This window comes from Heterostelium album, assembly GCF_000004825.1.
Source record: "Heterostelium album PN500 unplaced genomic scaffold PPL_contig9, whole genome shotgun sequence".
NCBI lineage: Eukaryota > Evosea > Eumycetozoa > Acytosteliales > Acytosteliaceae > Heterostelium > Heterostelium album.
The window spans coordinates 320,730-333,533 of NW_008805086.1; the positions used below are offsets into that span (position 1 = coordinate 320,730).

Sequence of the window (12,804 nt, forward strand, 5' to 3'; positions counted from 1 at the left end):
AAATATCAACTTAAAGCATTCATTCATATTATAAGTATATATATATATAAATATATTAGATAAAGATTGAAGATTGTTTATTTATCTACTTTTTTTTTTTTTTTTTGACAAATAATATTAAAAATGATGTTCCCAAAACTTTGGAAAACATGTATGCAAATTCCAAGAAATAGAGGTGCATAAAAACAACAAAGTTGAGTTTTTATTTCTATCTTTGTAGTTCGGCTTGTTTCAATTAATATTAAATAGTAATGTGTATGTTTGTTAATTAACCACTATCTATCTATCTTTTGGGAGGTCTATACTCTTTTAACTAAAGTAGCATCCAATTGTTTAAGTTGTGGGAACATATTGATAAATATTCTTCTATATTGTTGGTGTTGAGCCAATGGATTTCTCTCAAAGTATAAAACTTGAATTTGTTTGTGAATCTGTTGTTCTATGTTATCCATATCGTCGCATTCATTATCATTACACTTTAATAATATAGTATAGATAATAATTGTCGGTCAGTCATTTATTTTAGATATAATACAACAATATTGTTGTTGTTGAGAGCTACTTACCCATAGATCTTCGAGTTGGGTCAACTTGTCGATGCCAACCAGTTTCTTAATCTTATTGGCAGAGATGTCGAGAATCTGAAGTTGTGTCAATGTTTGCAGACCATCGATATCGGTGATACCGTTGTGTGAGAGATACAGTTCAGTTAGGTTGGTCAGTCCGACAAGGCCATCACCAACTCTTGTCAGTCTATTCGATTGTATCGACATGATTCTCAATGGTGTCATATGTGAAATATTCTTTATCTCTGTAATCTTATTTCTACCAAGCCACAATGTTTCAATCTTTGTTAGATTATCTAAATTTTTAATTTCCTAATAATGATAATGATAATGATTATTAATTAATGTAAATAGATGATAGTAGTAGTAGTAGTAGTATTGATTAATAATAGCAATTATCTATTACTTACTCTTAATCTATTTGAACCTAATTCAAGATTTGTTAAAGTATCTAATTGATCTAGATTGATGATCTCTGTTATCTTGTTGTTAGCAAGATAGAGATCCTTCAACTTTGGTAGTTCTTTTGCAAAGAGATTCTCAATTCCTCTGATTTCATTGAATGATATATCAAGATATCTGTAATCGATAATAATAATAATGCAAATGCATTCATTAGTTATATATATTGCTAATATGTATATAGTAACAAACCAAATACATACGTTAAATTATGAAGATTATTCAAGTTTTTAATATTTTTTATTCTATTGTCGTACAAGTCCAACGATTCCAATGAAACTAGAGTATCAACACCTTCGATTTCCTCTATAAGATTCTGTCTAAGGCATAGTTTCTTTTATTATAGTTATCAATAATAACAATAGAAAAAGTTGTTAGTTAGAACATCTAATTAATTAACAAACAAACAAACAAACAACAAACATAATAGAACACTATTTTAATTACCTTTAAACTTAATAGATGAGATATATTCTCAATCTTTTTTATTTTATCATTTGTTAAATCTATATCCTAAATGGATGTTTAATAATATTATTAATACAAATGAATGTAAATCATCATCTAGATGATTATATTTGTACATACAGTTAATGTCTCTGGTAATGAATAACCTTGACCAATAAAGTCATGAGGTTGTCCTGTAAGATCTAATATTTCATCATGTTCTACATAGTCCAACTGTGGTACATTTGCAGATTTCTCTATCTCTGTATTATTATTGCTGTTATCATTATCATCGTGATCACTGTCAATGTTGTTGTTGTTGTTGATATCACTATTTTCCGACATTTTTTTTTTATAACTATTATTCTATATGTGAACTTAAAATCATTAATTAAAAATGTCACCAATTATAATTGGGTGATAGAATCGACTTTTTTATTTAATTTTTGTTTAAAAAACAGAGCAGATTGATTGTAGTTTTATTTATTTAAAACAGTCTATTATCTACTTTCTTCTCAAATTATTAATTTATTGATCGAGTTGAACAATTATTTAAAGTTTTAAATTAAATTAATCAATTAGTTTTAAAAAAGATAGATCTGTAAACTCTGTAATTTGTTATATTTTCAACTCTTTCTAAAAATATAGATATTTATACACCTAATCTATAAATAACTGTGAGATAACAAAAATTAACAAACTTTTCTCTATTTATTATATATTAATGTCAAATCTTATAGATTTATTTATTCTTTTTTTTTTATATTTTTTTATTTTTAAATTTTGTTTATCTTGTTTGTTGTTGGTTAGAAGGAAGAAAGAATGATAATTATTATTATAATAGTAGTAGTAATAAGAAATAAATAGTTTATAAGTTAAGTTAAGTTAGAGTGTGAAAAAAAAAAAAAAAGAAAAACAAAGATTGAACTTTGTTTTTTTGATGTAATGATATTATTGTTATATTATATATATATTATGTAATGATTGGTATAGTATTGTGGCAAGAGCATTGTTAGTTGTGGTTAGCTATCATCGAATTGATGAGAATGTTTTTTTAATTCACTCATCATCATCGATGTTGCTGTTGATCAGACAAGATGATTGTCTGAGTTCATCGAGGGTTGGACTTCCTTGCCATTTGTAGTATTGAATCTTGTTCTTTGAGGCATCGTCTTTGGTAATCAGGTTGATGCTATCCAAGATCAACGCCATATCATAGAGTCTTCTAGACTTGGCTGTTGTCAATTGAATGTTATACATCTCCTTGGCATCCTTACACGATACATTTGGCTAATAATAACAACAACATTGATAAATTTATATTAGATTAATATAAATAGTTATCTTGATATCTTGTTACTATAATACTTACATGTAAAAAGAACTGTTTAATAAATTGTTTATAAATATGTGATAGTTTTGGTGAGGCAATGGTAGGTGGTTGTTTGGTTGGAGTTGTTGCTGCTGCTTTAGAGGTGGTTGTAGTTGTTGATGAATTGGATGTCTGTGAACTTTCGGTCATTTCAGAGTCATCTGAATCGGATTCATCGGAGTGATTCAATTGTTGATCTGGAGTGGTTGTAGTTGATTGTTGATGTTGATGATGTTGTTGGTGAAGTTGTTGTGAAGATTCACGTTGTCTACATTTCTCACAGGCAAACTCGGGCTTTCCGGTGAGGTAGTTGGTGGTGCTGTGAAAGATCGCCTCGATGGCGGCTGGGATCGCGTCCAATCCGATCCAGTGGTAGGAGTTGTGTCCACGCTTATCGATGATACCGATACACTTCATCACGTGGAGGATCGAGTACATTCTGGTGAGGTCGACACCGTGCTTCATGGCAAAGAGGTCGATGTACACTTGGTTGTTACCGAGGAGTGCTGCATTGGAATACTCTTTGATGAAGAGGTCGCAGATCTCAATGAGCTTTCTTGGTTTGTTGCCACTCTTGTTGGTTCTTGATGCCGATTGAGAATTGGTGGTGGTGGTTGGTGTTGCTGCTGATATTGCAACTGTTGGTACAGACGACGATGAAGTGAGTGGTGGTGGAGTGGATGATGTTAGCTCTGGAGAGTATGAATATGGTGTTGTGGTGGCAGAGGACGATGGACAGTATTGTTTTTGATCGATGACATTATTATTGAGAAGCTTTTCTTGAGCCAACTTTTGTTGTTCAAGGAAATCGGTTGACATTGTGAATTCTTTCTTTACTACAAGTGTTTGTTCGGTGGATTGATGGAATTGTTGTTGATGTTGATATTGGAGTTGATGTTGTGAGATTTGATAATATTGTGGTTGCTGGTTGTTTTGTAATTTGATGGTATTATTAAGATCATAGAGTGATAATGGTTGTATATATACATTGGTTGGCTGATGGTATTGTTGACATTGGTTACTATTATCAATGGGAATCTTATTGTGAACGTTATTGAAATTAACTAGGTGTTGTTGTTGATTTTGAGAAAAGTAAGCAGCTTGTTGTGCTTTTTGGAATTCGATTTGTTGCTCATAGTATTGGAGGTGTTGTTCGTCTATATTTGGTATTCTTTGTGGTTGTGGTGAGCCAGACTGGAAGGTTGGCACAATCGAGGAGGAGGAGGAAGTCGAGGTTATATATGGGGAGGATGTTAGTGACGATGGTACAGAGTAGGATCCAGACTCGGACAATTGTTGTTGTGGTTGTTGAATATTAATGGTTTGCGTGATTTGATTGGAGATGGATGGTTGTTGTTGTTGTGGTTGACAGCCGCTACTTTCAATGTACTCAGAGATGAATGTGGTGTCTTGCTCGTCGAGGAACAATGTGTAGCTCGAGGAGGGTGGTGGTGACGATACCGACGATGGACTTGGATAGCCTTCCTCTGGGACGGGAGGAGATGGAATCAAGTTTTTTGTATAGTGGCTCTGGCAAAAGCTGTTGTAAACAAATGGAGAAAAGGGAGTGGAGTCGTCATCTTCGCCACTGGTGGATCCGCCCGAGTGGTTGAGCACAGCCAACGAATTGCTGTTCTTATTCGAGTGTAGAATGTTGTAGTCCATTGCGACACCGAGTAATGGACTGTCTGGCAACTCTTGTGGATTTCCCTTGTTCACCTCACTGGAGTGATTGATCCATTCAGAGAATAAAATATCTTCCATTGTTGATGTTGTTGTTGTTGTAATAAGCAATACAAGTCAAAAAAGACAAAAAACGAAAAGAATTTAGGAGTTGTGTGACTTTTAAGTTATAAATAAAGGTAATAATAAATAAGATATATAATGGATTTTTGTTTGGTTATTGGTTTGTTTGGTTTTAAAAAAACAAAACTTTTGTGGAAGTTGGGATAAGTATGGAAACTTGTGATATATAAAATATTAAAACTCTTGAAGATAAGATGGAAGATAGACAAGATATAAGTAAGTAATGGAGGTGGAGGAGGGTGTGAGTGAGTGAGTGAGAAAATAGATGAATCAAACACAAATAAACATTACACTCTTTAAAGTTCAATAAAAAGCTATCGGTATCAATTGATTGATGATAGTAATATAGGTATTGATATATATATATATATAAAGATATATATATTTTATATTGGTATTACAATACACACTTCACTTTTTTTTTTCCAAATCCAAACTGCTAAAACGAAACAAAACACAACACAATGTGTCACAATATTATATATAAGTAAATTATGTGGAATGAATGTTTTTTATTTATTTATATGTATGCTTTATGTTATGTATGTTTGGTAGGTATGATTGATTGATTGATTTTGGTTTTTGATAGGTATGTTGGTTGTTGCAAGTTTAGATAGGGAGTTTGAGTTGGTGTTTGGAGGTAGCAGGTAGATTTATACAAGATAATATTTTTTAAGTGTTTGTTTGTTTGTTGGTTGTGTGATTGATTGATTGTTGTATGTATGTAAATATTAAAAGAGAAAGAGAGAGAGAAGTGGAGTTATTTATTAAAGAAGTGAAGTTTTTATAAATGAAGTGGTATTAATGGTGGGAAAGCATCCTGTGATCGCCTTTTATTACCTTGGCACAGTCACCACTATTAACACCTACTTCTAATTAATTCTACCACAATTATCATATTGTCAGTGTAAAATAATTATAGGTGATGTTAATGATGATGGTGATCAACAAACACACACACACCACACACTCATCTAAGATGAAATTATTTACTAAGCTTTTTATTTTTTTAAACACCCCATCCCTATTTTGGGTGTTCATCAATTTTTAGAGTATTTTAATTTTACCATTATTGCCATGAAAGGAAATTTGGGGTGTTTTAAATATAATCATAAATTATGCTAATGGGGAGGAAGATAATAAATTAAAAAAAAAAAAAAAAACATATTTATGAAAATAAATGAAAAAAAAAAAGGAAGCTCAATTCATTTTCATTTTTTAAAGTGAATTCCCAATGATTTACAAAAGGAATGAAAAAATACTTTCTTTTTTTTTTTTTTTTGATCACCCCTCCACACACTCCCATATAATGATCAATTTGATTTTATAAATTGAGAGTGTGTTGTTTGTTTGGCTTTTTTACACTAATGATTTTTTTTCTTTGCTTCCACTTAAGTCACAAAGATGTGAGATTGACTTCTCACACACATTCACACAACAAACTATTTAATTAGTCTTTATAAATTTGCTTGGTAGTTTATTGTTAGAGAGAATTAAGTTTTTTTTGGTTATCGAATTGCAATTCGTTGTCGTTGTGTACATGTGCCAACTTTTCAAATTACAACATGTAGAAAATTTTCAGTGATCAAAAAAAAAAAACAAAAAAAGTTGTACTCATCCACAAACTGATATCCCAGAGCACCCAAAAAAATAAATAATCAAATCAAATGTTGTTGTTATTGTTATTGTATTTTTTCATCATTTATCATGACCGATAGTTTTTTGTTTGACAGTTAGTATTCAAACTCTGTGAGTGGGTGTGCAGTTGTGTTGTTCTTCATTTTCTTATGGTCACACTTTTAAAAAAGTGCTACGGTTTTTTTTTGGTATGATAGGAGTACTACTACAACGACAAACACGATTCATTCACAATACTCCAAAGCGATTGCTTTTTATTGATTATTGCTCTTCCAACCATCACAAAACATCAATATCAACAACAAAAACTCAATTCACTTCAGTTCAGCTTTGTAGTATTAGAGAAAGAATTAACTGAGAGAGATATACAGATATGAGAACTCATAATTTAGAAATACTTTAGATATTAGATTTTGGAGTGTTTTACATAGAGAGTAAGATAGATTCATATTTATTGAGTTTTTGGATGAATTTTCTAATGGGTCAAGTTTCTCAAATTAATGTTGATGTTATTGTTGTTGATGTTTTCCAATGTTTGTTAATACAGATGGAATGTTTTGTTGAATCTTCTTACTCATCTGTTCCATCAATGAGTAGGTTTTCGATCCAGCAGTATTACTGGATACAACGGGTGATTGGGTATTAGATAGCGGTCTATTGGCATTGGGTGAAGTGATTGATGGCGAATTCTGTTGTTGCTTCTTCGATTGAGAGACACCAACCAGGTTGGGCGTGCCACCAGAGGGAGAGAGCGCAGACGCAGCAACAGCCTGCTGTACAATAGGAATAGACTCCACTGAGAACATTTGAAACTTTACGGTCGATTTAGCAAGCGGCATTATATTGGGAGATTCTGTGTTGACCACCCCATTCGAGGCTTTGACAGCCGCGTTGGACTTATACCTAATAAAGTAAAATCAAAAGGATTAGAAAGAGCCCGGGTGCGACGCCAGATCAATGGGATATGTGGGTTGGGCTTTGAAGCTTTATGAGTAAGTGCATGTGTGTGTGTGTAGTTTGTTTGAATCGTGGTATTAATAAACAACAAAAACAAATTTAGAGTTTTGGTGCATTTAAATTTAACCGTTTTCCAAATATAAACGTTTATATTTGGACTGTGCCCGAAAAACCAAATTATCATTATTATTTTTGCAGCAAACAATAAATGTGTGGTGGTGTGGTGAGCTTTTCAAAGTACTTAATCTTCACAACAATCTGAGATATATATATTCTTTTTTTTTTTTTTTTTACAAGCAAAATTCACAAAGAACACAAAAATGAACTTTAAAAGAATGTGGTATGATTATGTGTGTGTGTTTGTTGTGAAATATCTTTTTGATTGTGTGACACATCTCCATCTCTAGATATATTATAACATAGATATATTTAATGATTCCAAACTATTATTATAATAATAATCATAAAATTGATTGAATCACTTTAATTGGTTGATTAATTGATTGATTGATAATGGTAGTGTTTATGTTTATGTTAAGGTGGTTCGATAGATAGGTGGGTGAATTTAAATAATGAATAATGAAATTTTGAATAGTATTGCTAATTTGTTAAGAATGCCTTAGAGGTGGTTCTACTTACGAATTATCACTCTTGATTATTGACCTATGCACCTTGGTGAAACCACCAAACAATGTTGTTGTTTTGTTATAAGATGTTTCCACAAACTTATTTACATATTCTTTATATAATATAAGATCAATTGGATCGATCTTTTTTAATGATAATAATAATATTGTATTCATTATTATAATGGTTAGTTAATATACGTTTATCTTTTCTATATCTCTCTTTCATATAATATTACCTTTTCTTCGAGTAAATTTATAACATCTGACATTGTTTTCATTTCTGGTTCTGTTGTTGTTGTTGTCGTTGTTGGTGTGGTTGTCGATGCTGGTGAAGTAAGTGTTGGTACACTAGCACCTGTCGTTGTTGCAATATTATTATAATAATATGATTTTGAAGTATTGAATGTGTTATCTTTAATTGGCTGTAGTTTCTTATTGCCAAAGAGTACAACATTGAGATACTTCATATCCAAATATAGTTGAAGATAACCTTCTTTACATATTGTAATAAAGTTTGATGCTTTCTCACTCAGAAAACTATTGATAATCTTATAGATCTTATTTGCCAATGATATAGATAGATATCTTTGTATATTCTATTTAAATGTTAAAATTAATGATTGATATTAATATTAATGTTTGATATTTGTACAAATAAATGAATATACCTTATCAAGAGTATTAAAACTAATCTTATTAGTCTCTAATGAGAGTTCAAAGAGTAAAGATAGTATAAAATGTGATGGTTGATATGGCATGTAAATTTGTGTTCTACCAGTACTGTTGTTATCATCTTGAATCAAATGTTCTAAAATAAATAAATAAATAAAAATTAGTTATAGTTTATAATTGTAATAATAATACTTTTACATACTCTCCCATGATCTTGTTAATTGTTGTGAGTTATCCCATGATTCATTGTTTAATCTTTGTTGTAATGATGTACAGTGTGTTGGTAATATCGATTCTATCCATACAATGAATCCAATATAATATACTTCTTTAAGATAATCAACTACTTTGTTTGTTAATGATTCAATATTATTATTATTATTATTATTGTTATTAAAATTTGGTGATAATGATGATGTTGTTGTTGTTGTTAATCTATTTGTAATAGAGGATGGTGATGTATTTGTATTTGTTGATGGTACTAAGAATTGATTAGGATTCACTAGTATATGCTTATAGAATAATTTCGATAGTTTTGATATGAATAGTAATTCTTGTAATGCTGACGATGATGTTTTGTTACCATTATTAATATTATTATTACTATTATTATTATTGTTATTGTTATTTATATTATTTTGATACAATGATTTAATTGATCGTTGATTGTTTTGACAGAATAACCGAATGGAATTGTAGAATGATTTTCTCATAAACTCTCTTAGTTCGTTCTCTTTCATCTCGTAACGCTCTACTATCGATTTGGCATGAGATTGTTGTTGTTTCTTTGAGAGTATCTTACTACTGTTGGTGGGTGATGTCAGTGTAGTGACACCACCAACCGACGACGACGACGAGTTACCGCTTGACGACACTGTCACTAGTTCCTTGTCGGCGGGGAACAAGTTGAGAAAGTCACCGATACAACTGGTATAGAGCTGTGAGAGATGCGAAAGGAATGCTTCGGCAACCGGTGTGATTCCATTGGTTTTGTTCTTTATCGATTTTACGGGATCGTCGTGATACGACCAGAGATACTCTGAGTAGTCTTTGTCTTCCTGCTGCATCGCCGACAGCCGACTGGCGAGTAAACTGGTCAGGTTGATATTGTTAAAGGTCGACTCTATGATGGTTTCGGCGCGGAGCAAGAACAGCTCTTCAAACATGTCGATGAGCATCGTGTAGCAGTCGGCACGGTTGGTGACGCGATGCAGTAGCGACACCCAGCTGCAACTGCTGGTCGGCGACAGCTGCTCGACCGGCAGCTTAAACTTGGCAAGCTCGTCAAACACCTCGGAGCGAAGCAGCGACAATTCCTTTGCCGACTTCACCTGACTAAAGAGCTGTGACGACAATTGCTTGATCTTGGCAACGACCAGCTCGATCCACTCGACAGACTTTTGATGGATATAGTCCAACGAGAGAGTGTGTTTCTTTGTAAAGTCACTCTGCCAACTACCGTCGTTCTCCCATTGACTCGATCGTTCACATCCTTTCTCCACTTGATCCAAGAATACCAATACATCGTTGATATAGGGTGTACTCCAAGTAAATGAAATCTCCAACAACGAAGACGTAAACGACAGCTTTGGGTTGCCACTGTTAGCATTGCCGTCATCTTCCATTGACAAGCTACCAGGGTAGAACATCAAATACAAATACAATATCGTTGTCTTGATCGACTCCAACGCTTTATGTATACTTAACTTTGTTGGATACTCTAGTTTGATGGCACGATCCAACTGATTGACGAGCTGTGACAATCTAATATGTAGAAACTCATTCATCGTTTGATTGATAGTATAGTTATCAAAGAGAATCAATGTGGAAAGTGCTCCTATATATTGTTCAATTGATATGTTGCTGCTGTTACTGTTGTTGTTGTTGTTGCTGTTGCTAGTGTTGTTATTGCTTGTATTATGTTGTTTCTTAAGAAAGTCACGTGCACTTTGAATTGTTTTCGATGGGAATTGCTCTATGGTTTGCCAGTGATTGTAGACGATTGGCAGTCGTTCGATGACTAGCTGGCCACTGGTGGTGAGCTGCGAGTAGATGTATTTCGCTTTGAGGAACTGTACTTCAGCCTCAAAGAATTCGTTCTGATCGATGGCACGCCATATTCTCTCACTGATCTCAATGAGGAACTTGGCATACTTTGAAATGATCGCTATATTAAGATTGCCAGATTCCATCGACGACGACGAGGTTGTTGTCGATGTCGATGATTCCAGCATGACCTGATTGTTCCGTAGACGTCGCTCACTGAATGACTTTAGCCCCGATTGCATCTGTTTTATATTATCTTGTATTGATTGACATGATTTTTTCATCTTTACAATTGAATCTGATCCTTCTACTAAATCTCTATATTTATTACTATAATATTTATATATATAATTAAATAATATTCATTAGTAATTGATTAGATTATATTATTTTAGATCTAGTTACCCTATTAATCTTCTAAGTTGTCTTTTCTTTTCTTCGATTTCATATCTTGTATTTGATTCTATTGTTTTCATTTGATCAGGCATGTTTCTCTCAAACATCTGTACCACTTCATTATCATATTGTTTGATTAATGATGGTGGAATTAAAGATAATAAACTACTTCCACTACTACTACTACTAGTAGTCATATTATTATTATTATTATTATTATTATTATTAGTAAAAGAGGATGAAGATGAGCTTGCTAATTGATTTAATGCATTGTATGAATTTGAATGTGGTAGACTACTACCATTGTTGTTATTATTATTATTATAATTATTATAATTTGACATATTTTTAATTATTTAATTGACATCATAGATTATAATAATAATATATGATCATTAAATAATTAGATATTATTAAAGGAAAAAGCAATGTAAGTCAAGTCAATAATAAACTTGAACTACACAAATTTTTTTGAAATTAACAATTTATTTTTAATTTTTAATTTTTAATTTTTTGTTATTGTCAATTTTGTGGTTAGCTTTTGCTTTGTTTGCTTTGTTGCTTTGTTGGTATGATGTTGTATTTGATTATGGCTTGTATCCAGTGGCAATAATAGAGTCAGTATCCATTGAGAAGAAAGAATGTAATAAACGATAGTCATATCTTGAACAAAGATCATTTTCTGTGTTATTCTCGACTTTGTCAGTAAATCCACAATCTTTGATGTAGTCACATGGTGTGTCAGTGGTTGATTTGTACTCGTCCTGCAAGGGCGATGGTACCATTGTTGAAAATATCTTTCTAAAGAATCCTTGATTTCCAATGGATTGAATGACCATCGATGATCCACTGGCAGAGACCGACGATATCGCTTGACACAACACGGCGACATCCTCTTTTGGCAAGTAGTTGACAAGACCTTCCAAAATCCAGACTGTTTTTTTGGTTCTATCGAATCCAGTTTCTTCAAGACTTGAAATCCATTGTTTGGTTTCCAAGACATTGCTTGTGACACGGTGGAGTTTTGCTTTGGAGATAGGTGGAATCACTTTGACCGCTTCGTTCAAAACCATCTCTTTGAATTGGAAAGTCTGTGGGAAATCAACTTCCCAAACGGTTGAACCTTCTGCAAATGGCATTCTTAGAGCACGTGTATCAAGACCTGCTCCCAATATCACATATTGTAGGATCGAAGGATCTTTCATGTTGTTCAGAATAAAGTCATCAATGAATTTATTTCTGACGCCAAGTCTTAATTCCATTGAATCCATAAAGATAATGCTTAGTGATTGAATTGGTGTACAATTATCAATCAAGTGTTTCTTTAGTTCTTCAACAGTTTTACAATCCAAACCTTTCCTTGCAGCAATAGTTTTCATAATATGATTTCTAACATATTGTATTGGAATCATATTTAAATAAGTTTCCGCTATATCCAAGAGAATTTCAGTTGATTCTTTGGTACAACAAAAGAAATAAGCATATCTAAATAATATTATTAAGATTATTAATCTCTATTTTATCTTTTTTTTTTATTATCATTTTTATTATTAAACTCACGGGTCATAAGTTGCAATTTTATCATTTACCACATTTGAAGACCATGGTTCTTTCTTGTAGACATTCTCATAGTATGGAATCAATGATTCGTCGAGCTTCTCAGAGATCTTCAATTGTTCTTTAATGAAAGAATTGGTTGCCAAAGTTCTACCACCTGCAATCAATACTGATGTTCTTGCAACTCCTGCTGTAATACTTGGTTTATTATTTTCTTCCATTTTAAATATTTTACAAATTTATAGAAAAAGAAATT

General features: G+C 32.2%; 6 protein-coding genes across 6 annotated transcripts; 1 reads left to right on the forward strand and 5 right to left on the reverse strand.

The window, feature by feature from the left end:
• Positions 1-299: 299 nt before the first annotated feature.
• On the reverse strand, positions 300-1,820 carry pprA (Protein phosphatase; the record flags this gene model as incomplete). Its single annotated transcript, XM_020575203.1, has 5 exons — positions 300-476; positions 567-878; positions 977-1,145; positions 1,232-1,362; positions 1,617-1,820. 5 exons carry the CDS (start codon positions 1,818-1,820, stop codon positions 300-302), a joined length of 993 nt encoding a protein of 330 aa, XP_020434723.1.
• A 307-nt stretch (positions 1,821-2,127) lies between these two features.
• PPL_04299 (uncharacterized protein) lies at positions 2,128-4,611 on the reverse strand (the record flags this gene model as incomplete). The annotated part of the gene is made up of 3 exons (XM_020575204.1): positions 2,128-2,182; positions 2,539-2,765; positions 2,848-4,611. The coding sequence occupies 3 exons, from the start codon at positions 4,609-4,611 to the stop codon at positions 2,128-2,130; spliced, it is 2,046 nt and encodes a 681-aa protein (XP_020434724.1).
• A 236-nt stretch (positions 4,612-4,847) lies between these two features.
• PPL_04300 (uncharacterized protein) lies at positions 4,848-6,552 on the forward strand (the record flags this gene model as incomplete). The annotated part of the gene is made up of 3 exons (XM_020575205.1): positions 4,848-4,869; positions 5,243-5,300; positions 6,489-6,552. 3 exons carry the CDS (start codon positions 4,848-4,850, stop codon positions 6,550-6,552), a joined length of 144 nt encoding a protein of 47 aa, XP_020434725.1.
• A 248-nt stretch (positions 6,553-6,800) lies between these two features.
• PPL_04301 (uncharacterized protein) lies at positions 6,801-7,130 on the reverse strand (the record flags this gene model as incomplete). The annotated part of the gene is made up of 1 exon (XM_020575206.1): positions 6,801-7,130. One exon carries the CDS (start codon positions 7,128-7,130, stop codon positions 6,801-6,803), a length of 330 nt encoding a protein of 109 aa, XP_020434726.1.
• Positions 7,131-7,660: 530 nt separating this feature from the next.
• cog1 (COG1/VPS51 family protein) lies at positions 7,661-11,335 on the reverse strand (the record flags this gene model as incomplete). The annotated part of the gene is made up of 7 exons (XM_020575207.1): positions 7,661-7,691; positions 7,888-8,018; positions 8,114-8,473; positions 8,546-8,685; positions 8,752-9,641; positions 10,212-10,925; positions 11,001-11,335. The coding sequence occupies 7 exons, from the start codon at positions 11,333-11,335 to the stop codon at positions 7,661-7,663; spliced, it is 2,601 nt and encodes an 866-aa protein (XP_020434727.1).
• Positions 11,336-11,578: 243 nt separating this feature from the next.
• PPL_04303 (class I SAM-dependent methyltransferase) lies at positions 11,579-12,769 on the reverse strand (the record flags this gene model as incomplete). The annotated part of the gene is made up of 2 exons (XM_020575208.1): positions 11,579-12,476; positions 12,552-12,769. 2 exons carry the CDS (start codon positions 12,767-12,769, stop codon positions 11,579-11,581), a joined length of 1,116 nt encoding a protein of 371 aa, XP_020434728.1.
• Between the last annotated feature and the right edge of the window lie 35 nt (positions 12,770-12,804).